General features: G+C 41.0%; 1 protein-coding gene across 4 annotated transcripts; it reads right to left on the reverse strand.

The window, feature by feature from the left end:
* Window positions 1–719: 719 nt before the first annotated feature.
* Window positions 720–26,655, reverse strand: myo9b (myosin IXb). Of its 4 annotated transcripts, none has more exons than XM_035633283.2 (41): window positions 26,282–26,654; window positions 25,091–25,933; window positions 19,729–19,823; window positions 19,446–19,508; window positions 19,062–19,161; window positions 17,695–17,795; window positions 16,887–17,010; window positions 16,511–16,600; window positions 16,227–16,343; window positions 15,876–16,010; window positions 15,565–15,686; window positions 14,827–14,968; window positions 14,325–14,514; window positions 13,978–14,053; window positions 13,686–13,778; window positions 13,537–13,576; window positions 13,283–13,405; window positions 12,914–12,994; window positions 12,689–12,799; window positions 12,463–12,585; window positions 11,981–12,130; window positions 11,255–11,394; window positions 10,145–10,504; window positions 9,959–10,040; window positions 9,566–9,748; window positions 8,481–8,581; window positions 8,305–8,384; window positions 7,740–7,924; window positions 6,968–7,075; window positions 6,687–6,857; window positions 6,546–6,587; window positions 6,349–6,460; window positions 6,160–6,233; window positions 5,859–6,051; window positions 5,379–5,507; window positions 4,755–4,860; window positions 4,532–4,663; window positions 4,243–4,366; window positions 3,730–3,830; window positions 3,514–3,638; window positions 720–1,880 (listed from the first exon to the last, which is right to left on the reverse strand). In XM_035633283.2, exons 2-41 carry the CDS (start codon window positions 25,871–25,873, stop codon window positions 1,603–1,605), a joined length of 5,685 nt encoding a protein of 1,894 aa, XP_035489176.1. In that variant the 5' UTR covers window positions 25,874–25,933; window positions 26,282–26,654; the 3' UTR covers window positions 720–1,602. The 4 variants fall into 4 exon arrangements, with proteins under 4 accessions (XP_035489176.1, XP_035489175.1, XP_035489177.1 ...); XM_035633282.2 differs by having other exon boundaries at window positions 7,740–7,930; window positions 26,282–26,653; XM_035633286.2 differs by having other exon boundaries at window positions 1,838–1,880; window positions 3,502–3,638; window positions 7,740–7,930; window positions 26,282–26,655.
* Window positions 26,656–27,331: the final 676 nt, after the last annotated feature.

Below are 27,331 nucleotides of genomic sequence, written 5' to 3' on the forward strand. Positions count from 1 at the left end.
GCAAACCCAAGCTCCGTGCTTGATTGGCTTAGAAAAAAAACGTTGCTGGTATTATGCTCAAATTGTGATTTGTAAACGCGGGTAACAAAGAGGAAATGCCTTATATGGAGACTGGAGAGCGGCGTACAAGTTGTTCAACTAATTCTATTTACACAATGAACACAGTTCAGTATTAACATACACTAAACTTTGATAGAACATCCCTATAGTTGATTATAATACCGTGTTTACTGTTTAATTTTTCTACTTTGTATTAATGGTGGGAGTAATAGGAGCGATTCCACACTGAAGAAATATACTGATAAATGTTAAAATCATGCTTTCTAAAAGAACAGATACCACATAATCATCATACAGCATGCCCCATTTCTGAAATAAGTCAGAATATAAGATTCATAGTAATTTACTCTCAGTTGTCAGTTAATGAGGAACCCTTGACAAAAAAACAACAATTGCACCTGGGTATAGCTCCTGCGGTGGAAACGCGGCTTAATACAGAACAATAGCCCTGTGATAGATCCTACCTTCAAGAACGTTATAATGTTCGGTTTTTATTGAAACTGAGGTGTTAATTTAACTTGATCCCTTCGGAGGCTGTAATTTGTCCTGCTATTGAAAGTAAATTGCGTTCCAAAGAGGTGTGTCAGTTGTTTGTCTGTTGACAACATCAAAGAACGCAGTTCAGCATGTTGATGTCAAAGAGGAATAATTGGTCAAAGTTTTTGCAAAAGTATAGACAGTGTGTTTTTAGTATTATCATCCCATGAAAAGACAGTTGAAATTGGTCAGTTAATTTTTGTTGGCAACAAAAGTCAAAATCCACCACAATATACATAATTCCTAACCCCCATAAAATGTACTTGCATGCATATTTTAAAAAAAAAGGTTACTTGGTAAAAACTGCACAGCCTTGCGGAGACAAGAAAAATCGCAGTTACATTTTCAGTCAGTCTAGAAAGGCAGCATTATGACAATTTCCTTTGTAGGGATTGAATCAGAAATCACTCATTGCAGTCTGTATAAAGAAAAGCAAAAAAAAAGCACAACTGATCGTTTCAATCAATTCAGCAAGAGCCCAAAATGCAATGTCACAGTCTTCACAATTGAGAATCACTCTATGTACAACGTTAGAAACTTATTATTTTCTTTTCACAAATCACATGCTCTCCTTTTAGTACCATCTCAGAATATGGCCCATTAGAAAAGGAGGTACTTGTATCAGGAATTGCTCCTCATCTTGTTGCACCATTCTTCTCTCAAGGTAAGACAACGGCTTCACAGAAATCGTCTGTACCTTTTCTAAAATGTGAACTGTACAGTTCTGAAATATGTTTAACATCACATACAGTAATACACATATATACAGTGTGAGTGGTCCCTGCTGATGGTTCTTCTTCAGATCTGTGATAGAAACCCTGAAGGAAGTGTCTGTATGATTTCTCCTTTTAAATAGATATAAATTCTCAAAGCACTTTGTTTCCATAGCAGCACTGACAAATGGAAAAGTCTATTAAACAAAGTGCAGTTATTTTTTGCCATAACACATCTTCTATTTACACATACTTGAGAATATTGAAACTATTTCAACTTGTGGTGTCGTGCTCAAGTTAGATCCTCATCTTCATCTATGTAAGGGATGTCCAGGTCGTCAAAGCTCCTGCTTAAAGTGTTGCTGGTGACCTGGGGCTTGTCGGTTGAGGAGGTGTCTTCTTGGCAGGGCAGGAAGCACATGGATTGAGTAACACCTGCCCTTTGTCCTGATGTGAACGCTCTCCCTTCATCGTTTGTCTGAGCCATCAGACTCCTGATTCTCTCTGCCAGGTCAGGAGGTTTCAGCGGGCATTCGGGTTTCTTGGTTTTCAATCGCATGGTCACCTTTCCTGGTGGTACAGACATCAGATTAGTCAGAATATTTGGCCAATGAAATAAGTCATTCACAATCACAACAATGAGTCAACTTCTCCAGTGCGAACAAAGCAGGTTTAACACATTACAATAATACAATTTTAATATCAACTATAAAATATATATGCACTAGCATGATGGCAAGAATGATCCCTGGATTCTATGGATGTATACACTTAGTTGTGTTATGAAAGCAGAGGTTAGTCCAGAAAGTACAAGCTGTACAACTGTGAGCAGTGAACAGGCAGAAGTAGACTTGTGGAGTATGATAACTATGTGTTACACGGTGGTGTGTGTGTGTTGTTGTAGCTTTTCTGTCAGTGTGAGCTTTATGGTACACCTCAAGTCCATGTGCTGCTTTTGCTGTGTAGCCTTTTTTATGAAAACTAAAAACCAAGGGAACTATGAATGGAGTCGGTTATTCTAATTCGGACACAGAGTCTGAACATATGCTCTCCTGTGACAACCTCGTCTGAAGGCAAATGTGCGTAAAGCTGTTCTGAACGGCCGTGCACAAAGGTGGAGCTAAAAGGTGGATGACCAGAGATCTGATAGTTTTTTCAAATACGGTAATAATGGTGCACAGACTGTATATAAAGATTGATGATGAGGGTGCTGCCATCTTGAGCGGGTCATTTGGAGCCATCGTGGTCTGTATCAATGTCCCGCAGATACACGCGCTTGAGCAATCGTAACTCAGCTGTAAGTCACCACGTTTCACCCCATTTTTAAATCATCAAAAAACTAGTTAAAAACACATTTTTCCGATAAATTGACACTTGAACATGGAGGTGGCAAGTTTTATTTTGGGCTTCACCTTTGGGGAGATTTCATGTCGTTTATCTTTATATACACAGTCTATGGTGCACACTTTTAGGGGGAAAAAAAGAGAGAGACAAATTCTCAAAGCAATGCCCCCTTTGTTTTTTGTTTTTAAGATATTTGTTGGGGGGCATTTTTAAACCTTTATTGACAGGACAGTGTTAAGTGTAGCAAAGGGCCGGGGTCGGATTCAACACACGGCCGCTGCATGAGGACTCAAGCCTCCGTACATGGGGCGCCGGTGCTACAAAGTGCGTGCCCACTTTTTTGGTAACTTATGCAGAATTGTGAAAGAGTGGCAGGGTCTGAGTTTCTCTCCTAAGCTCTTATCTTTTTTTTTTTCATTGCTTACACAACTACTCTAACACTGTCCAACAGCGTGAATGCCCTCAGGAAGAAAGTGTGGGCCCTTATCTTTACTTGCAGGTTTCATTGTTTTGAGACCTCAAGGGCACACAAAAGGCAACAGCTCTGCAGGATGTCTGGCTTTTTGCCCTCCTTTTGAGTTTGGCCATTATGCGCAGGTATAAACACTTTTGCTGTAAAATAAGGCCCCGACAACATGATTATTCCTTTCAAACGTTCTGAACCCCTAAGTGTTCCTGTCGTGCATTTAGATCTTGACCTTCTGTCTACACGCACAGAGGGAGGCTACTGTCAGGATGACATAATATCAGATATACTATGTACTATAGTGGTGGGACAAAAAGACAATACAGTAAGTTTATTGGGAAGTTGCCTTCTTAACCCCAGAGGAAGGTGAAAATACCTTACCTCCCTACTGACCTTCCGATTCAAGGCTCCTCAGACGGTCTTCCAGGCTCTCTGTGCTCATCGATGATGACGAGTCCAGGTTATCATTGTCAGAGTTCTCCTGCTCCAGGTCAGGTAACCTGCAGGCCAAGTCCACCCTAAAAATGGCAACACAAAAATATAATTCTTCAGACTCATGTCATTTTAAAGTGCAATTAACTCTAATGAAGAAAAAAAAACTAATTTCACTTTTCTTGCTTGATGGACTTGATCCGTTCCATGAGAGTCTTCTCGGTTTCGTCGCCATCTATTTTCTCTGGAACATTGAGGTCTGAAGGCTTTTCAACAACCTGCGCAGAGATCAGAGAAATGGTTGGTTTCAAACTGCCAGATGGACATGCTGGATCCAAATCACATGAATTTTATTCTAAGAGGGATCTACTCTCGAACTACACTCAAACAATATTCATTCAGAATAATTAATTACATCTTTAAGTTTAGGTTTGTGACACAAACTGTCAGGTTACAAACAATCTAGCTATTTGGTTCGTTTATACTCAGCATTTAACATTAGGTGGCACTAGCTGACTCTTATGGTATAATCAGGAACGCCTTTGATGATGAATTTATATACGTTTCGGTGAGTAGGTATACTTTTCTTCGTAGTATAGTTGGTCTAGTGTGTCTTGATGTACTTTGCATCTTTGCAATCTTTCAGCCAGATTAACACACTTAAAAACGGATCTTGTATTGTCCTCTCACAGTGTTTTGCCTCCTCAGTTTGAGCTGATTGACAGCCAGGGCCTCTGCATATTCCAGCTGCTGGATATTCTGCAACTTCTCCGTGTAGCGTCTGAACTGCTCCGAGATCAGCGTCTCCACGCACCTGCAGACGAAAAGATGAACGCACCTCCATGAAGGCAAAATCCATCTCTGGAAGTACATACACAGTATCTAACCAGAACCCATGCAGTGTTTTAAAGTTGGACATGAAAAATATATGACCATAACTTTTGGACTGTGGAGAGGGATATGCAGTATAATGACTCACTGTGTAGTCTTGCCCACATCCTTCATACCAAGGAAGGGGTCATCCAAATCAGGAGAGCGCAGGATGCAGGGGGCAAACACGATGGCGAGAGAGCTTGGCGTCATTTTATTGTGCTCTTCTTCCTTAGCAACCCTAAAAGACACACAGGTCAAGATTTCACTAGACTTTTGTTGACAAAAGTTGCCACAAAAAACAAACTACACAAAGAAAAAAAAAATCCTACCTGACAAGGTGAAAGATCAGCCGCTCTAATGTGTTGTAATTAGCAGGAGGAAGTTCATCAACCTTTTGGTATACAGCCCTTATTCTGTCAGCTTTCTCAGGCAGCTCTGAGGGTGAAAAAAAAGGAGATCAATACATTTTGACGTCAGAGTAATATCAAACAATTTGCTAATTTAGTATTCCATATTGAAGAAGCAGATTTATGAAAAGATCACAAGTACAACCAAAATGATTAGCATTTGAGTTTATCAACAGAAAATTATTCTGCAATTGTTAAGTTGCAGGCCTCCAATACGAGGATTTGCCATTTCTCTGTTTGATGTTATTATTGTAAACATTTCACATTATAGTAAACTGATAATATTTGGGTTTTAGACAAAACAAGACGTGATCACATCAGCACCAAAAGTTGATCGCCCTCCCAAGTAATATACCTACCAAGTTTGGCGAAAATCAGTCCATGTGTTTTTGAGTTATTTTGTACAAACACAGATAGAGGTGAAAACAACACCCTGCTCCCACCGGCGTACAGGGTTAAACGTTCCATCAGTAATGTACTCTAGTGGTTCCCAATCAGTGTTTTTTTTTTACTTTGAAAATAAAAATGCTATAAACATTTACTCACCAGCAGCATGCAGAAAGTCACTGTAGAGTGAAAAGGTCATGAGGGGGACAGGCAGCTCTCTGAGCCATCGTTTAATCAGACCTGTGATGGTATGGATGGGGTAATTCTCTAAACATGCCGCCTCGGGATCTGATGCCACAAGACAGAACACGCAGAAGAAGCAAATATGAAAAGGATGTTATAGTAGAATTTTACCACACAACAACAGAAGTATAACGTTTAAAATTGCTGTAATTTAAACTTGAGAAAACAGGGAGACCTACAGGTTTGGCTAAGAAAGAAATGAATAAAAACAGAATAAGGGAAATTAAGAGAGAAAAAATTATCTGACATTACATAATAATTGTCTCCTGGTAGAGGCCATCCTTGCTTAACACCTATCATGCCAATAAACACTAAAAGGAACATTATGTCATGTGGAAGTCAAACCTGCAAAGTAGCTGACTGGATTAGCTGGACAACATTTTTAAAATGTCTTACTTGTTTCCAGAATCTGGTGAAGCTCCCTCGCTCGACAGGCTGAACCCGACTTGCGGTAAATGCCCTCTGTGTAGAGGCCGTTTATCTCCACATACAGCAGCAACATCTCCACCACCTTGGGCACGGGGTTGGCTTTGCTGGTGAGGACACACACCTGCACCCCGAAGTGAAGGGAGCCTGGTAAATTGTCATCCTATCATATGGGAAACAAAATGAGTTCACATGAGATTTATGAACAGGAAGACTTGAGAAATTGATGTTAGGAAACATTAAAAAATTAATTTTAAAAGTCTGTTCTTACCTGCTTGGCGCACCGTGTTGAGCAATCTGTGATGATGTTGTTCAGGCATTTCTTATGACATATTAACTTGCAGGCTAAAATGGAAAGGAGAAACAAAAGAGTTTATTTATTGCTGTACTTCTAAGAAATATATATAGTTTTTTTTTTATAACTATTATATCTTATGTCGGTACATTTCTGTGAACTCACCACTGCACATGTAGGCTTTCTCCATCCCCCAGATGTAGGAGCCACACAAGTCACATGACTGCATGATATTCACCTGGTAGGTGCTGAACAGGTGATCCAGAGGACTATCCAACTGTAGACACAATAAACAATACACGTGGAATAACTAGATTCATATTGAGGAAACTCAACAGTGCAGATGAAGATATTAAATTTACGCATTTGTCCTTTTTCCTCCTCTTCTTGGTCATCTTCGCAGCCTGAAAAAAAAGCCAGAAGTGAGATATATGAGTGAGTCAAGTTTATACTCTCCAAGTGGTTTAGAGAGAGGGGTGATTGTTTTAAATTCTCACATTTACCTTTGACGGTTCAGACTCCACTCGTTTTATCTCTCTCCTGATGAAGCCGTCCAGCACAGACTGGAACAGGTTGACCACCAGTGAGACCTCTGCCTTCTCCTTGGGTTCTGCTAGTGAGTTCACTTTGTTGTGATAGCCTTTCATCAGATCTTTGTAGGCGATCTTGGGCTTCTGTTGGTCACACGGTGCCAATGACGACTGTAAGTGGACTATTATAACGACTGTTCCCCTTAGATGAAGCTCTAAGTTGGTCATTCGTTAGCAGAAGGAAAAAGACTTACCTCGACGGAGTACATTCCTTTGATGGTCTCTCTGAACTGCTTGGTGGCTGTGAGGAAGATGCTCTCAGTTGGCGACAGCTCTTTTATTCTTGTTCGCAGGTCGTTCACCTGACGGTATATAATGTTATAGTATTTAATGTCCATCTTTAAAGTTAGGTTGAATTATTTTCAAAAATGCTAGTCTATATTTTAAAACTGTTTACTTTGGATGAACCTATAACTTGAGAAATACAATACACACACTCAGACTCATTAAATATTGTTTTGGCATTACTTTATATTTAGCAGGATATTTTTTAATTTAAAATTTCCCTTCTTCATAAGTTTTACTCACATTAGAGTTTCTCCCAGTCACACCTTTATTTCATAATGTCACTTTGAAACACTGTCATCAGTTATCTCTTCAGCCAATCACTGAACTTACAATATTGTGAACATGTGAGGTAAATTTAAACATAATAGAGTAATTTTTAACATGTTTTTTGAAGGATATTTTTTAAGGCCTTTGTTCGAGATTTGACAATAAAGACAGGAAATGATGGAGGATGAGATGCAGCAAACATTCGACTCAGACTTAGGATGTCTGCAGTAAATTGTCAGGACCTTAAGGCTCCATGACCACCAGGGTGTCCCTCAAAAAAGGATTTTTGAATTTAAAAAAATTCAACTGACTATTTATTTGATGATGAAAACAAGTTGTAGTCATATGTGTAAAAACCTGAGTTAGCAACCTGTTCTACGTCTCTCTCTTCTCCTTAGGCAGTGATCTCACCTGGTTCCCGAGGAACTCGTCCAGGTTCCGTAGCTCCTTGGGGTCAGTGATCTCTCGGTCCAGAGACGTGTTCCACTCGCTCACCCGGGTGGCCCGGCTGATTCGAATGGTGGGGTTTCGATTGACCCGCCCACTGTTCTGACTTGGCACGTGGTAGGGATGTGGAGTGTAGCTAGGCAAGGTGACTGTGGCTGACACAAGGAGAGGCGGCATTATTAGTCTGACATGAGAATCAGAAGTTTAAACACTATATCTATTGGTGATGTACAGGATATTCTTATAATCAAAACGCGATCTTATGAATGTATCTTTATCTGGAGGAGTCTCTACATGTTATGACGGCCCTCCAAGTCTGACGGTAGTTGATGAGGGGCAAATCACCTACAGGTGGCAGTTAACGGAAATATATGATCAGCATGCTGTAATATTTCCCCCTTGTCCCTTTTACAGTGACCTCATATTATTCACATGTTGTTTATAATACTCCTAAATGCTACAGAAAATTCAAGTGCATATTTAAAATATCTGCATAAGTCTACAGGTGAAATCTACTGCTTCCGGTTACCGTATTTATCTGTTGGAGAGTCATTGGTCGGGGAATATTTAGGGACCCGTCTCCTGAGGAATCTGCTGAGAAACCAAATCCTGTCGAAAAGACACATTTTTTTTTGGTCAATTATAATGTTCAGTAATATCAATAACAAAAATGTCCTTACTATACAGTTAAGTGAAGCATTTTACCTGTCAGGAGTTGTGAGTTGTGATTGGTTGGACCCGTGTTGTCCCTCAGTGGTGGTCCTGGGCGGAAGGCAGAACCTCGACCCATCGGGTTCTTCCTGTAGCTGCAAGAGTGTTAAATGGACATGGATGTGCTTTAAGCTGATGTGTTAACACTTGTGAATAAGGAAGTCTAAAGACCAGAACTTTCAAATATCCTGTGTAACAGAGTTAGTCCCTTCTTTCCCCACCATGTTTCCCTGCAGCGACCGACGGCACCCATCTCTCCCAAAGGCTGCCCACAGCTCCCCCCACCACCAAACCAGACACCCATAAGCATGATAAAATATCAGCCCAATAATGCAAGTCCTTCACCATTTTTATATACAGTGCAAAGCAACACACCTCCTGCTGCCACCTGGACTTTGACCTTTTTAGTTTCAATTAGTATGACCAAAAAGTATCCATAATTCATAAATTCATGTTACCATCTTTATAAAAATGTCTATCTTTAGAAATTTGTTGATCAATATTTCCCATTTTTACACATTAATCAATTAATAATTTGATATGCTTTGTACAAAGTTAGTATGATTTTTGCCATCACCTGTTGAACAGGAGTTTATAACATTATGATCAATACAATCTGCCATGTATGGTTAAAATGACACGAGTAAGAAGTGGCCTTGAACCAATAAATGAGAAGACTGTACCAAAGTTGAATAATATTAATTATTAATTTTCCATAATCATATTAGTTTTTTGTGTGCTTGTATGACACAATAACATAGAACTGTTGAAGCCACCGTGACCAAATTCCTGCCTTATCTTCGAAGCGACAAAAAACAACCACTGACATAAAAGCAAGTCAACGCATTCAGTATTGAGTCTAATCGGGACCTGCTGATGTTCGGAAATGAGCTGTGGAAATAGCCTTTAATATTTCCTCTGTTTGGAAGCAACAGCTCATTTTTATTGTCCTGGATTGCAGAGAAATAAATTCAAAGTTCCATAACAATGAAACCGTCAATCCATGTGGGACATACACATGCAACGCCTGCATGCAGAGAAGCGCCCTTTTCAGTCAACGTGTCCCTCTTGGTCAGTACCTGGACCCGGACGTCCGCACTACTGGCCGAGCTCTTCAATTTGGGCACATGGGGGCTGATGGGAGGCAGCGGAAAGCTCCAGTACTCGCTCTCCTTGGAGCCCCCAAAGTTAATCATCAAACCGCTGCGGGCAAAGGCTAAGCGCCGCTTGCGTTTGGGCTGCTTGCGGAGGTGCACCCTGACCTAATAGGGCCAGGAAAGGTGATGAGGCACAGACTGGGAGGCCCCTCTTTGATTCATGTGTATATGGAGCATCCATGGGTTTTTTTGAGCTTAACATAGGTTTGCAGTGCACACAACTACAGCACCTTGTAAAGCTGAATTCAACATTAATGTTGTTAAGGACAAAAACAGAAATGGATTGAATGTTGTAGTTGAACATATGAAGGTTACCTTATTGGTGGAAGGTGAGCTATCAGAGCCTGATGAGCTGATCCTTGACAGTTCATCTGCAGACATGGATTTCCCTTTGCGGCTGTTTTTTTTTGCAAAGGGAAACGAGAGCAAAACTGTGGATTACCATGGGACCAAAATAAGACACTTCCAATCACAAATGAATTTAGAAACTCAGAAACTTACTGAAACTCATCTTTCCTTTTGTCATTTCTTCGGTGTATTTCTGGACTGGAGTCATCTGTTGGTTCGCCCTCACTCAGTCTTTCCCTCCACTTCTCAGCCTTCTCCTTAATCCCCTCCATGTCTTTGTAGCGCTGAAGCGAGCTGCTCTTGGAGGGGCTGGGCGACCGATCTTCACTTGCAACGTTGGTGTCCAGAGGGAAGGAGAAGGGTCTGTTGAGAGGCGGCGGAGATCCTCTGCCCTCTGGTTTCTCCCTGCTCTGGTCCCCCTGTGCAGACTGGCCGTTGACTGGGTCAAGCAGCTGGGTCCTGTTGGGGCTGAGCTCCATTTTTTGCTGCCTCTTTAACTCTTTTCTTGTCATGCTGTTATACAAGAACCAAACAATAGACTGGCATTACAGTAACTGTATCCATAATATAAATGGAAATGATTCAATAACTGTGTGGATTCTAATCTCTAGTAAACTGAACAATAATGACCTAATTGTCTCCTTAAAACTACTGGATGAAACCTGAGAATCCATTGAATTTAATACATTATCACAGTTTCAGATTTGTGAAAAGTTTAAAATGTAACTGTAAAAATGTCCTGATCACACAAAATGTAAAAAAACAACAACACATTTATTGGCTCATAATGTTGCCTTTGAATACTATTCCACCTGTTGCATACGTGCCCCTGAACACAACATTCACTATCAGATAAAAACGTCCAATGTGAGGAATGCAATATAAATCTTTTTTTGTGCTTCTGTTTGAATTAAAAAATTTAAAAAAATTCACAGACAAGCACATTCAGCCAAACTTTGATTAAAGTTGATTGTTTGATTGAAGTGGTGTATTTCCGGTCAGGTTGGCTGTACAGCAAACTTAGATGCTTCACATGTCGTGTTACATTAAGAAAGTGGACTTAATATTTACACATTAAAATCATCATATGTTTTCTCTTGGAACCTGCTGCAATACAGCAAATGTGTTGGCTTCCGTCCTAAAATCCTGCAGTTGCCGTTTTACACCAGAAGAAATTAAAATCTATGTAAGTGCCATATTTATGTAACAGAAGCAGCTGGTGCTCTTACAGAGCAAGCAGTATCGTTACAGTGGTTTGTATACCTGTCCCTTCCAAGACGAGCTTTGGACACATTCTCATCCTCCTTCTCACGCTGCTTTGACTTCTTCAGGGAACTCCTCCAAGCTGACTGGATCACTGTCGCAGCTCGGTTTTGATTCTCATAAAACTCACGCCAGCTCCTCTGGAACAACAGAAATCCTCTGTCAACTTCATGAGGCATGATATAATGCTTTTTAATTCATTTTTGGTCACTTTATCATCCAACTTTTATTCTTAAAGTCTATGGCATTGTTGCCTCTGCCAAGCAGGTTATGTTTTTATGTTTTGCCCCTTTCCATTGGTTGGAAATGGAAATGGAACTGAATGGATTTTTCATGAAACTTGGTGGAAGGATGGGACATGACCAATAAAGAACCTATTCCATTTTGGCCAAGGAATAATGCATTGATCTTAATGTAAAAAGGGATATTTAGGAGACTGATATCTGTGATTGAGTACAATTTGGTGCTGATCCAAATAAAAATCCAGATGTGGAGGATTTAAATGTGGTTTCATAATGAGACTACTGGGCCTTGGTGGAGGTCCCATTCTACTTACACCTTTATTTGTTGGAAGTTTCATGTACATCATAAGGAGACTTGTTAATGTCAACAACATCCCTGGAAAACTGTAATGGGAGCAGCGTTGTTTTTGTCTATAAGTCCATACGAGCAGATTTCTGAAAGTACCTTTTTTAATTCTAAAGTATGTTAGAACAGAAACAGTACCTGTATGGTGACTGTGGCATCTTTTCTTTGTTGAAAGTGCAATCTTAGCAGACAAGCACGGAACCAGCGCTGCAGTATGATGATGCGACGCATCACTTCTTTGTTATGAGTGTCTTGGAGCAGCTGCCTCTCCTTTTCCTTGAGGAAAACCTTAGAAGATGAAAGGGAACAGTGCAAAGAATGAGGCGAGACCAAAACACAAAGCACAGCTGTACTTTGTAGTCAGTATAACATTTTAGTGCATGCATTATACATTTTCCGTGACTTTTATGTGTTTTTATGACTTTATATTAAGCATGAAATGAAGCAGTTTACCTGAAGAGACATTTTAATGTTCGCAAAATTCATGAATGGTGTGTCAGTTTTGGAGAAATTAAATCCAAAACCCATTACAGTTACTTTTACCCTCTGGCCGGTGTAATACACAAGGAACATGCTGAGTTATTATGATGACATAAGAAATTAGCAATGATTTAATTAACCTTGTTTTTTCCTATTTGGTAGGTGGAGTTATCCAGCTCCATCCTCTCACACAATTCAGTTATGTGTTCAGGAGTTGCAGTCGCTCCTTTTGGGAATAACATCCGGAACTTGTAAACAAATTCCTGTTATCAAGAGAAAAAACAGTATTAGAAATACAGTTTAACAATATCTATGATTTATAAATATCCCCTACGTATCTAGATATTTATATACTTATATTCTTACCATGAATGTGTATTTGGCTCTGTAGCCAGACTTCTGGATGTGAACCATCTGCAGCATGTCTGTGCACCGGATTTGCCGTAGCACAAGTTCATCATCAAAATGCATCTCCCTCTGAAAAAGATTTTTTTTTTTTTTTTACCAACTATTAACTTTGCTTAACAGGCCAAGATGTGAGACTAAATTCACCAGGATGATGTTACAGATTCATACGTGACATTACGTTACCTTGTCAGCATTGGCGCGAACACAGAAAATGAAGAAAGGCTCAGCTTTTTCAATCGTCTCCATCAGCTTTCTGAGCGAGGCCTGAGTGATACATCATACAGTCATTTAAGAAAAGCAAATTTTACAGCTGAATTCATTTTTTTCTTTACCATAAAATGTTAGATGGGACTTTTTTGGGGCTGGATTAGGGTTAGGGTAGGCCTTTGCTAAAGGGGAATCAGCTGATAAAAGTGAGCATCACTTTGGTCACATGGCGGATATCTCATTTTGGAATGACAGTAACTTTCCCCTACCACATATGTTTCAAGTTAGTGAATGATAAAATAGAACATTAATAGTCAGTAAAGTTACATAGAGAGGAAGACAAACCTGAAACTGTGCACTGACTGTAGGCGGCTTCGCTCTCTGGTGAGGGTGGAAGATGGATTTGCTGGTTCGGTCGTGCGCAGTGAGACCGACAATATGTTGGAGCGAGCGTAAATCCATTAGTTGCTGTTTGAAAAGACATGAATAAGTTACATCTAACAGCTGATGTAAGGTATATTACAGATATCCAGTATTAATTGCTGCTTTTGAAATGACATACAACAACACTGCACACTTTAATAACACTTAAAGACTACCTTCGGAATGAGCTGCTTCTGTCGACCTCCTCTACTCTTCCTGTAGAAGATACAGACAAAATGAGTCCCCAAACAATAAAGAGAAACTGTAAACAGACTTAGTTAAAAAAAATCTGCGTGTTTAAACTAAATTCATATGGCCCACTTACTTCCTGTTTTCATAACTGGCGAAGATATCTTCAAATACATCAAGAGGATGTTCATCAGAGCGATCGAAGGAGAAATCCAGAGTGATGCTGTTGCTGCAAATGTTGGAGGTTTTTTTTAATCAGCAAATGTGATTTTTTATTGTTCTATCTTTTGTTTGTCAGCAAAGCGATCTTAATCTTTCTTGAATAAATACAGTTAAATTAACAAACTAAAAATAAATACACAAGACAATGACTGAATACATGAAAAAAAGATAATGATTGGTTCTTAAATGCAGCGTCATAACTTTACCTGGATAGTCGGTCCATAGCACTTCTGCGCTGTTTTATTTCTTGGAGGGATTTGCGGGAGGTTCGTCTGGCAGCGCCTGTGGTGACAATACAAGTCAGTTGAATATAATCATCAGAATATTGTTCAGAAGAAGAGAAAAAAACATGCTGGTGGTATAAAGGCAGATTGGCTCATTCGGGGGAAAAAAATCAGCTGAACAAACATGAAATTACCGATGAGCTGTAAGAAGCTATTGCAGCAAACACATTCACAGTCAAGAAAACATATTTAGTACTGACAACGATGGAGGATTGTAGCTGCTGGTTACAGGTAAAAATGTGGCTCAACTAGCAATTAAAGCTACCAACCTGACTCAGCCCGCTGGCGTCCCATGTTTTTGAATACAGTGAGGATGCGAATGGTGGCTCGGAGGACGCCCCATCTGAACAGCGCCTCGGGGCTGGATGCAACCAGGTGATGCACGAACGCCCGCTCACTACTCCGTAGTAGAGACACGACTTCAGGACGCATGTGCTCCGTGTTTTTCTCTCTGAAGTCCTGAAAAATCACAACAATCATGATTACTATCCTGTAAACTTTTACTCTTGCTGTAGTTACAAAAAATGGGAATATGTGGGGCTCCACATTCATTACATGAAACAACTTCACAGTCCTTCTTGGGGGGAGGGAGCAGCATTAATCATTCACTTAGTTCACATAGATGTTTCAGGTTTTTCCCACACTGCTTTATCCACCAAGGCCACAGCAGATCAACACCCTTTTACAGTGGACTGGTGGAAAGTACATTTACTGATTGGCAAACTTATACCGTAGAAAATGTACGTTTTTAATGTGGGAATAATACACCACCTCGATGTGATATTCAACACTCCCAGCAAAGTGTCGGATTGCAAAAGACGGCTTTGTATGTGGAGAGGGTACAAAGAGCGGGTTGTCCTGATGCTGCAGTTTCAGCTGGTCCAACAGGGTTTCATCTGTGGCCTCAGGGAGGCTGAACAAACACAGAGAGGACAGAATATCCATTTGAACATATGATAGTTGAAGAAAGAAAATGAGAAACTACAACTTCAAAAGCAGTGAAAAGTGGATTAACAATAATTTTAGCTTCCGTTGATACACCATGAAGATATTACAGTAACTTTATACAGACTAAAACTTGAAAACAAAAAAAAACCCAAACCAACAAAAGAACATTTTGAGATAAAATGTATATATATTTAGGTTTATAAGTCAAAATTGCTTACCAAGTCATAATCTCATTATTCAATTCATTATTACTCAATCATGTAATGTTTTGTTGTGGTTTGCCTAGAAAACTAGCTATAATTAAATCATTTTAACATCTAAACTCTCCACCATCTGTGGATATCCCAAAGTGGAGGTTGGTTTTTAAACAGATGGACGACATTATAGAAATGTAATAATAGATTTACCACAATGTGTATGATTATCCAGGCTGACCAATTTGTAACGACATCATGTTAAGTGTCATTTGCCTTGATTTCTTTGACCCCTTGAACGTAACCATCAAAACGTTCAATGTCAGAAATTAAGGCAGCAGAAATGTTCCAGGCAAAGTTCACGTACTTGCCGTCGTTGTCCAGAAGGTCAAAGAGTCCAGTGGAGTTCTTACTGATCAGCTGAATGCAGCCGCCGTTGTCATTGTACTCAATGTTTTGCCAAGCGATGCCCTCTGACACATAATCTTCCTGGAAACATTTTCAAACACAATCACATAATCACGTTACCCAAGTATAAAGTAAATACAGTAGGTAATTGGCACTGAGATATCAGCCAAACAGTAAACAATATTTTTCCAGGATTTGCAGGCACTGTGAGAAATAGAGAGAAATACATTTTAAAAAGTAAAGAGAAATTTCAGCTGTAAATACACTGACTTGCTCAAGCTTGAAGATGTTCTGGTTGATGTAATACTGCAGCTTCTCATTGGCAAAGTTGATGCAGAGCTGCTCAAAACCGTTTGACTGGAGGTTCTCGAATCCGAATATGTCCAACACACCGATGGACAAACACTACAACAAAATGGCAGACGTGTCAATTAATTACAAAGGCAGTAATATACTGACAATGTGAAATAATTTGTTACATTAGTGACATTTAGGATGCACATACCGAACCTACAAATATATCAACCAAAATAAAATGTAACATGAAAACCAAAGTCATTTAAATTTTGATTAATTTCCTGTGGTGAGTTTTGCTTTTTTTAAAACTCATTAGTCACTTACGGAGACTGACTCCTCCATGTCTCGTCTATTGAGCATTGCGTGGTTGATGTGAAGGATGATCCAGTCAAACAGAGCACTGTATAAAGACTTGGCCATGGAGTCCCGCACTTTGGGGGCCTGCATGCACAGAATTCAGTCAGACTAAGCAAATGAATAAAACACCACTCTGTCTCATATTTAATGCACAACTAGTCCACAATAAACAAACACAATGTTCTCAATAATTATTATACTTAAGGAATGAATAATTAAAGTAGCGCTAATGCTTGATTTAAACGCCATACCTGTTGTAGTGTGTACTGTGAATCTATGGTGGCGTTGGCAGTCACTACTCGCCTCTTGGTCAAAACCTTCACCAACAGCTCTTTTTTCACCTAAAAATACAATAAAATTTAAAAAATGTTAAGACAACTCTACAATACTGTTGGACAGACAATAGTAAATGACAGGGTAAAAAACCACAACTACTACATTAGACAAACGCTGAAACACGTTTGTTTTTAAACAACACAGAAAGCTATTTTAGTGGTGGTGATGGGGGTTGCTTTGGTCAGTGATTTCCTCCAACGTAATGCATCAGTAGAGTTCAAGATTAAATTGTAGTCTAGATAATGAATCTGTTGATGATTTGGTCATGTAGGTTGTGCTTGAAGGACGAACCTTGAGCAGGTCAGAGAGTGTAGACAAGACTTCGGCAGGTCCGACCTCCAGGACCTGAGTGTCCTCTGACACGGAGTACGTCACATTGCCCAGGTGGAGGATGGCAGAGAGGATGGAAAATATGCTGCATGGATCACACACACAAACAAACAAATGGATGGCATGAGTGGCTTCAAACCACAATTATGGGGTAAAAACATTCCTAAATAGACTATTCATGATTAATTCATTCTTATGCACTTTATCATGTGCACAACCAATTCTTCAATGGATCTCTGTGAGCGCACAACAGGTGTCTGCTCAGGAATGGATCAAAACTATGCTGCTGGAACTTTTAATGCGCATACTATGTCCCGTGGCTTTCAGACACTTGCCAAAATGCTTGCCGCATTTTTTCTCCTGCTGAACACGACAAGCTTTGACCTGTTACTGACACGAGCAAAGAAAGCAGAAACTCTTCAACGATGTTCAGTTAAAAAAAAAATTGCACAATAGTTCACCTCTCTGCACAGTTTTTTGACTGGTGCACAGCATCTGTGCAACATCAATGTCAAACCACGTAAACACAGTCTGACTGAGAAGTAGATTCTGACTAAAACCTTGTGGCATGTGCGGATGTGTCCTCGACGAAAAATCTACAATGACACTTTCTAAATAACACAAGTTATGCAAGCACTTTTAACAATCATCCCACAACTCTTCTCTTGACTTTTCCAGAAAAAGTACAGTCGGGTGTAGACACACTGGTCAGTTTCACTCCAGCCAGCAGCATTTCACCTGTGTTGTTCATTGTGAAAACCATACATACCGTTTCTTGGTGGAGGCCAGGAAGCCAACCATTTCCATAGCTTGGTGGAGCCTTTTGTACTCCTGCCCAAGTTTCTCCTCATCCTCTAAGTGGAGGTCTTGCTGCAGAATAAACAAGAGAGGATATGGAGAGAGACGGGGGTAAATAAGCATAGAAACAAGAACGCATGGAAAAAAATAACGTCTAAACTGTCCCTGCATAATCAATCATGTACAGTACATGTAGGAACAAGATAACAACAGAATCATCTCTCCTCCACAGCTTTACCAAAGTCATCTTGACATGACGACATGACTGGTCACACTGAAATATATATTAGTTCTCTATGCTGCTTAATGACTTTCATGTTTTCATCTCTTTCTTGTTTCTCTATAATCCACTTTGGTCAACATTTGTTGTAAATAAGTTTTCTCTATAAACGCACGACTTGACTTGATTAGTTTTACATTTCCCAGGTTGCGTTGACACCTGTAACTCAGTTTCCAAAGTTGAAGACCGGTTGCAGTTTAATTGCAGAGTCCTTCTGCATCATCGTCATCATCATCAGGGAGGCACAAACCTTTAAATCTAATTCAGTGACACTGACAGCAAATTATGCTGCTGCTCACTGAACTTAAAGATTTTTTTATATACATTTCTCAGTGTGTAAGAGCATTATCCATGACTCATGACTGCAGCTGGAATGCAGCCATAAATAAGTAAAAGCTATGAAACACAACAAAGAAAAAAGGTCCTCGACCCGAAACTAAAAGCTGAGCAATCCCCCACCTATATGCCGAAAACTTGCATTCCCATCTCAATCTGACCAACATATTTTTTAGAATGTTTTAAAATAAATTTTAAAATCTGTTTGTGGAGAACTGAATCCCTCCCAAAATCACCGGATACCATGGCAGAGATTAAATTCAACACACCAGAAACCTGATGGAAGCTTTTCGGGTGGACCCGTTGCATTTTTCAGACCACACCAGGGTTCAATCAAACAACAGCAACACATTTTAAAAACAAAAGATAAATGAGACTAAATGGATTTAAGTGTCAGTATGTTCACTAAAACCAGTCGGAGGTCGACGTGTTCTTAAACTGTCAACGTACTGAAAGGATTTTGAAGGAAAACAGGAGCACTGTCAGCCCAGCTGAAGTGCAGTTTAACAGTTTAATGTGAGTGTCTGTTTACTCACTACACAGGAAGGACACTTGAATTTACTGCTGAGAGTTTCAGGATATTATGGTTCTGTTTCTATAAAACATTTAGCACTGGTTTTCCCCCCATTTGACAACATAAAATGACACATTGTGTCTTCCCTATCCTTCTCCTCCTCCTCCTCCTCCTCACTGCTGCTGTAAAGGTTGTGGATCAAAGGTACCTGCTTGAGGTAGAGATAATCTTGTGGCGTTAATAGATGAAACTCCTTCTGCTCGTCTTTGGACGCTCCCACCAGCAGATAGTAGAACACGTGGTAGTTTCTGCGGGTCAGAGGCCACAGGGCACAGATACAGTCAGGTTAGGACGCATGCATGTTTCCCTTTGACTCTTTGTTATTTACTCAACCTTTCACTGTAAAGGTGTGTTTTGAGTGTGATCTGCTTTTCATGACCTCTACTACAGATCAGGGCGCAGGTACAAATTGGTGATAGTGTGAGCAAGCGTCCGAGTAGAGATTAATTTCCGTGCCCAGATTTTTCTATTAAAATGTGAGCGAGGCGTATTTCTCGGAGGAATTCAAACATGCCATCTGACTTCATCACACCTCTCTCTCTTGTCTCTGGACACCAGGCGGCACTTTTCAAGTAGGTACTTCTCAATAACTGCCCTGCAAGAGACACACAAGAGGAGAATGTCAACAAAACCTGAAAAGATTTGGCGAGGTGGCCAACATTGATTAATTATCACATAGGAAGAAAAATGAACTGTGGTAAACTAAACAACCATATCAAACAAAATAAACCGTTTACTGTGCTGCAGAAGCCCAGAAGATTAATTAAAAGGAGAACGGAAGGTTGTTGAGAAAAATAAAAAAGATGGCGCCTCACCCTCTGATGACACCGCTCTCCAGGTAGTTGAGCTGGATGAACTTCCCAAAGCGACTGGAGTTGTTATTCTCTGCAGTCATGGCGTTGCCAAAGGCCTGTTTGAAACATAGGGAACATACGTTTTCACTTAAACAAACATTCAAAAATGTGTTGCCATGTTTGTCACGGACACTGGCACCGAGACCTAAACACTGTAAATGTCGGCTGCACAGAGGAGCTATAAAACAAATGAGTTTGGTTTGTGGGCAGCAGGACACGGTTTCCATGTAACAGCAAAGTTGAAGTTGCTCCAACTCCAACTCCAATCTTATTTATATATATGTTTCGTGGCACAGTCATTCTTATGAGTCTAAAAGTAAATAAAATACCACCAATGACTGCAATTTTGGATGCAATAGCATAAATCCGAAAATATAATAGTTTTTTTTGATGTGATGGTTAATTTTGGATATGTCAAAGCTACCCGGCTGATATTAACATTTACAGTAAGTTACAATTTACCCGCCTTTTGGCTTCGGTGACTTTGATGTGTTCAAACAATGCGGTCGATCCGGGGGACTAACATCTGATATTGAGCATGTTAGATGGATGGAAAGTACAGGCTCAATAATGCAGCCTTTTGTTCATTTATCAAAGAACTTAATACAGTAAATGCAGTAAATTTCTTTCACTATCACTAAAGGCACAGTTCCCCTTTCAGACTCTAGTTCTCCTGACAGTGCACCACAAATACAAAAACTATTCCTGTGGCTCCACAGGAAATGTGCGAGCTGCTGAAAAGGAACCAGGACTTCTTTTTTGTCAACCATGTTAGATAATTGATAGCTATCTTAACACCTGACTAGGATTGAGTCTTTTATCAAATTAAAATGACAACATCTAGCAGGTTCCAAAATCACAAATGTGAAGATTTTCCACTTTAATCTGTTTCTACTGAATTTGGCTGCAAACAATAACCATTTTATCTAATTACCTTAATCAAATTATTAATGGTTCGGTCTAAAAATGTCTCAAGTCCAAAGATATCCAGTTTAGAGGAAAGTTAAACAGAAAGAAGCATCAAATCAAAAGGAGAAGCTGCAACCAGAGAATGACTTGTGACGATCGATCAAATAATCCATTCATGAGCTAATCTTTTATCTTTTTTAAATCAGATCTGTTCTTCAGACGAACAAAATTATTTGATTATGTCTATTTGGGGTCAGAATAACCTTTATGATAGTTTTCTTTGCCTTTGACATAATCAATAATGTTGGTAATCCATTGGTTAACGCCGTTGAAGACGACACGGGAAGAGGGGGATGCATGTGAGCCTGAAATGCCAAGTCAATGGGTAAAACGACACGTCCATGATTGTCGGTTGCTAGTTTGCTATTGCTGACTCTGGATCAGCTTCTCTTTCCCAAGTTTAAACCTCTCCCCAAGAGGAAAAGGAAAAATCCTGTCAGCCTCTAAAAGGCATCTTTGTACTTTCGTTCCTGCGTGAGCTATGTTGAGGGTTGTGTCTTAACACGCCAGAGTGTAACGCCGCCACAGACCGTGAGGCAGGTCTGCTGCATACTGTACTGATCACACGCCACCGGAATGTTCCTTCCCTGTGAAGGATCTTTCATTTTCAACCAGATCGATAGACGTTTATTTACAGATACTAGATGAAGCGCGCGGGGGGGGGGGGATTGAAAGGAATCTGGAGAGGGAAAAAAAAGTACAGATGGTATGTGGAAGAGAGAGAGTGACACAGGTGTTCTAGTTTTGTGGCTCTATTCTCTGAAGGACAATGAATATAAAAGGTGTGTCCTTCAGTGGATGAATAAACTCAGAGGAACATGCTCATTCTTTAGAGAGACCAAAACAATGCATTATGACACGTCTGCAGACGACAAATAAAGTCAAAGATTTCCACATTTATCACCGGAATGCCTTCAGAAAACTACCAACAAGAGGGAATTACCGTTAGCACCGGAGGGTTTGAACCAGGTACACCACGGAGTAATGTTGACCCCGTTGTATTTTAATAACTTTTAGATTTGGGTTCTTCAAGGTTTTAAAATATCCAATATTTCAAAAGACACAAACGTGTTATATGCAGATCTGGAATATATAAATTATAATTTTGTAGGCAACATGTCTCTCTGTGAGCCACATTAGGGCCTCTCAGTTTTTTGCTGTATTTATGTTTTGCCTAATAAAGTTTTCATCATGTTTACACACCCCAGAAGAATATAGGTCACTCAACAAGGACTTCTACACGCAATAACAGATAATAAACTTCATGCAAACCAGCACTGCAGCCCTTTAATATCAAAACAAAAACTGCACACAGAAAGTCGCACACATTTCTTTGGTTTATGCGAGAAGCGATATGAAGTTTCGATCTACGTTTCCATGGAGGTTTTGTTTTTTTCTTGCAGTTGCCAGGAAATTGTGTCACTTCGATAAACTTTCACCAACTTCTCTTTGCTTTGAGCTCAGAATAATCCAGTCTTGCTCCTGTTTGCGTAAACTAACAAAGGTCAACTCATTCTCTGAATTAGCCACTCCGGTTGGCTGTGACGATGCCAATAGGAGTGTCCGATACAGAGAGGTGACAGTGTGGTGGATGAGAATTGGAAAATACTTGCCAGTGATCAAATATCACCTGAATGATGTGATCATCATGCGATATTTCCTGGCTTCGTGAGTAAACAAGGCTCTCCTGACCACAACTGAAAACGACTGATGCGCAGTGGATTGTGGGATAATGAAGGCTGCCAAGGACACAAACAAAAAACAAAGCAGCATTTGCATTCCAATATGCCGAGGCATTTTAAATGTGACGACACGGGAAGAGGGGGAAGCATGTGAGCCTGAAATGCCAACTGGAAAGAAAATCCCAGAATTGAAGCTCAGGTGAACAAGGGGAGAAGAGGGGGAGGAAGAGGGCGTCTGTGAGAATGGGGTTTTAGGCAGAGAGCGAGAGAGACGAGGTGATTTACACTTGATTGTGTAGGTTTTCCAGCAGAGTGGCCGAGCTTGTTCCGACACGTTCCCTCCGCTTCGCTGGAGCTCCCTCAAAAGACAACGCCCTCCACATTCCCCCTGTGGAGCTAAGCACTCCGCTTCCTGGTCCGCAACAAACCTCCAGCAACAGCCGCTGAGTGAATCAGGCAACCACCATATTTAATGAAAGCAAGGTGTCATCCCTTCCTGGCTATTAACTGCATTTTTTCCACGGTTTTTATATCAAACAGCTTACAACATACTGTTCTATTAATTACTATTAATTACTGTATTCCTCTGCCCTGCATACAATGGCAGTTTTGTTGCCCCGGGGAGTTAACGATCGCATGCAGTTTCCAATACAAATTCACTTTTAGTGAGATAACGTTTACTGGAAAATTAGAAGGGGTGAGAGAAGTGACATCAAGATTTGAGATAAAAAGGAACGGGTTCCACAGGGTGTGACTCACGAGTGCAAAGGAAATCCCGAGATGCCAACGCAGCCGCACTCAAGAACCATCACACCCCAAACGCCATTATTTACCATGATCCTCATTACTATAATAGCAAGCTTGAATTTATCTCTGAATTTCTAATTTTAGCTGAAGTGAAAACATCTGTGCATAGCTTCCTCTGGTTAAACCTAAGACATACAAATCACATCAATCCACTCTCTCTCCTCAAGTCTACGTCTTAGGGGATGAGCGCAAAGCAACTAAATGCCAGTGAGATCATTCGGCCAAAAGATAAAAAAAATACTTAAGCTGTTGCTTATTTCAAGAAAAAAAAAAACCTATTGGATTTGTTCAGAGAAGGAAGGAATGCATATTTTGTTTCTCCGTCCAATTAATGGCCGGCCCCCCTGGGATTGTGTGTGGAGGACTGAACAGTCCCAAGTGAGGCCAGGATGCTTTGTGTAAAGGATTAATTTGTCTACAAATGAACGGACAGAAAAATGGATGCATATCAGAAAAATCCAGGCACAACAGCTCTCCACACCAACTGTTCCTACGCAGTTTACATTTATTGGCAGCTGGAGCAGATGTAAATGTTATGAAGCGAAGAGCCACAATCAGCACACGGTATGAACCGAGTTATTTAGTTTCAGTCTCACATTTCAAAACAAGTGAAACCAGCTGAAGCCTTTGCTTCCCACTTGCTGATGTATTCACAGACTCTTAGAAAGAAATAAGGAGTGTGTTTCATATAAAACACAAGTTCTAAAGAGGTGGGCATTTCCCTTCTAAAAAAAATAAAAATCATATGGCTTGGTTCCTTGTCAGTTATATGAACGTGTTGTGCAATTTAACAGACGGCTGAAACAGAAAGCAGAGATCAGAGGGAAATGTGGCGTCCGGTTACTCATTGACACAGCTACTGTAGCGCAGCGCCGATGGGACGGCCACAGAAACAACAAAGATACCATTTAATGTAAATGTGTAATAGCGAAACTGAAGTTGCGTTTGTATATTCAAATTCCAAGTTGACAGATGCTGTTTCGCCCTTTGTTGCTTTTTGATTGAGTGTGATCTGATTCAAAATGTGAAAGGTACATCCAGTCAAACTGGAACATGATGATCATTTTGTTGCAGTTCATCTTAGAAATATACAACTAATAAAAAAAAGTCTTTCATTGTGTAGACGACAGTTTCTTTGTGGTTGTTGTTGATTGCACTGATGTTTTTACTGCAGGAAGTCCAACACACAAGGTTCTGGTATACATTTCCTGTGTAAAGGGAGATTATAATATGAACTTTGTATATTAAGTATGTAGGTTCAGTTTAATGTAGACTCCAGACTTTAGTTTAAAAAACAACATCATCCACAGCAAACTGATATCAACATAATCAGTCAGGAGGGCAGAATCTTTTTTCATACCACTCTCCCTTCAGTCAATGACGAGCTAGTCAAGCAAGCAAGACATATGGAAGACCCCCGGACCCCCCCCCCCCCCGCACTGTACTGTATATCCTGTTTGGCTCAGGGAAGTGGTGATGAAAGTTTTTCACCATTTTGTGTCAGATCACAGGATTTATCGAGAAATATAATTGTCAGATTAATCAATAATGAATATATTAATTTGTGCTGTTTTTGAGAGTTTACAGCTCGAGATGACCCCAAATATTTTTAAATAGATTTTCCTAGAGCCATCCCAGTGTTTTCAAATAACTTCTCACAGAACTGCTGTTAATTAATTTTCTGTTGATTGATTGATTGTCCTGCGACTAAGAAATCCGAAACTGCGGAAATAGTGTATGTTTGATATCTGATTTCAGTTAGCAGAAACCAACAAAAAAGGAGGCAAACTCCGTTAAAGGTTTTATTGCCTCTAGAGGTGGACGGCAACTGCAGACGAGGGTGTCAGTGGATCCCAGTCACCTACCTCTAGCACCGGTCCCGCCCCGAGGATGGTCCGTTCCAGCCCAGTGGAGAACGTCTTCTGGCTGAGCGCGGTCAGGCAGTGGATGAGATAACTGCTGCTTTCAGTCTTCCCCGAGCCACTTTCACCGGATAAAACGATACACTGGTTGACCTGCCTACTGAGCATGGTGCGGAAGGCCACGTCGGCTATTGCGAATATGTGAGGGCTTAGTTTTCCCAGTGGCTGGTTCTCGTACATCTTGACGTACTTGGGGTTGTAGTACACAGGCAGGAACTTATTGGGATTGATGGCGATGAGGATGTTGCTCGCGTAGGTGTAGATTTTGAACCTGTAGAAGCGCTGGCGTAAAGCCTCCAGAACGCTCTCCTCAGTCACAGTTTGAAGGTTGCAGAGGTCATCGTAGTCCTCTGTGTTGCTCACTTGGTTGCCCCCAAGGTTAGCTTGCGGCTGCTGCTGCTGCAGGATGAAGTAGTACCCCTCGCCCTGCAGGTGCCACCTCTGTGCCTCGGGGGGCCACAGCAGGACTCGCTCCAGGAGGCGGTCACCGGCCTCCAGCATCCCCTCCTCCCCGTCGCTCTTCCTGACCTCCAGCAGCGCGTACCTCTGGCTGGAGTCCAGCCCGAGGGAGGCCACGGCATTGTGGATGACCGACCTCGCCGTGTCCCCGACGCTCACCTGCAGCGGGCAGTAGGTGGCCGTGTCCTGGGACACCCTGGGATAGATCTGCACAACTCGGGTCCTTCCATCCCGCTCAGGGGCCCCGGCTCCGTCCATAGTGCTCATCCTGATACGCGGAGGCAGGCTTCAGCATCACTCACGGTGCCGACCCTCTGCCAGCATCCACTGTAGAAACACACACGCATGTGATGGGAACAAATGAAGAAAATGTCAAATTACAAATAAATCCAACTATGACCTCATTGTGCACTTCTACTAAATATTCTTTTCACAGTAAAATGCTGTTTATTTGCCAAAACATAAATATCTCTTTGCCTTCCTCATATCCACACAGTACAACATGTAACTACCTGCTGCATCAAGAATAACACACCTTTAAATTTAGCACCATAACAAGTAGAATGCACCCCCCCCCCCCCCCCCCCCCCCACACACACACAAACACACACATACACACACACACCGCCCAGGGGACAAATGTCCACCACTAACAAGTGTCTTAATAAGACTCACCAAACCACTCATTCCATCTCTAAAGGACGAAAAGGTCCCGACAGGTACAAAGACAGAGGGATCCCTTCACTTCCAGTCGGCGCTAACGAACTCCACTCACACGTCAGGGGGGGGGGAAAAAAAAAAAAAAAACTTCCTTCACCTGAGCTTCCCAAAAAAAAGAAAAGAAAGAAAGAAAGGTGAACCAAGGAACTGCGCGTTCGCCGCTTTTTAAATGATTCCAAACTTATTTCCCGTGAATTCGGCGCAGGTGCTGTTCTGTTAAAGCACAGTTCGTGTCAGATGTGGACGAGTAACGTCCGCTCCTCGTTGTCCCGGTCGAAAAGTTCGGCTAATCGTTACTTCCTAGATTTTTCTGAACTCGTGCGCGCGCTGGCGGGCGGCCGTACGGGCGCGCGCACGAGGTGGAACTAAAAAGTGATGGCTTCTCCGTCGCTGACCCGAAACATGTCACACTGTTCGTTAACGGACTGGAGATGGAACTGAACGCGGATTAAAAAAAAAAAAAAAAAGCACAGGACTTCACACCAGAGACAAGAAGGTGACACTTTTCCCCCAAGGATACGAAGTTAACGAGAGAGCGACGCGAGGTTACACACGAACATGCCCGTAAACGTCTCACTGGGGCACCTTGGGCAGTACGTGAACGCCGCACTGTAACATTTGCATTTCTCGAACGAGTCGTTAAATATTCAAGGCGCACAAGAGAACACACACACACACACACACACACACACACACACACACACACACGACTTTCTGTATGTTTTAGAATCTGAATTGTGTTTAGTCAAAGTCAGTCAAAATCGGTCAAAGTGGTGGAATAAGGATGTATTAAAATGTTGTTATACAATGTCCACCAAGGAAAATCCACCAGATTCATGTTTGATAAACGTGAGTATTTATATTTCCATGTCACGGAATAATTTTTCCACTACACCTCCTTCGTTTGCTTCAGTGTGTTTATCCATGGTTTCACCATGGAGATCAGTCTTACCTGGTCCAATATGGCGGACGCGTCGACGTAACGTAGCAACGGGCCGGATGATC

This window comes from Scophthalmus maximus, chromosome 5 (assembly GCF_022379125.1).
Source record: "Scophthalmus maximus strain ysfricsl-2021 chromosome 5, ASM2237912v1, whole genome shotgun sequence".
Classification (NCBI taxonomy): Eukaryota; Metazoa; Chordata; class Actinopteri; order Pleuronectiformes; family Scophthalmidae; genus Scophthalmus; species Scophthalmus maximus.

Bases quoted from the DNA above. Each gene is read 5' to 3' on its own strand.
- myo9b (XM_035633282.2), bottom strand. From the start codon at position 25,873: ATGAGCACTATGGACGGAGCCGGGGCCCCTGAGCGGGATGGAAGGACC. The intron at 9,749-9,958 runs GTAACCTTCATA...TGGCCCTATTAG, and splicing joins GCTCACCTTCCACCAATAAG to GTCAGGGTGCACCTCCGCAA. The intron at 3,831-4,242 runs GTGAGAGGACAA...ATCTCTGCGCAG, and splicing joins AACTGAGGAGGCAAAACACT to GTTGTTGAAAAGCCTTCAGA.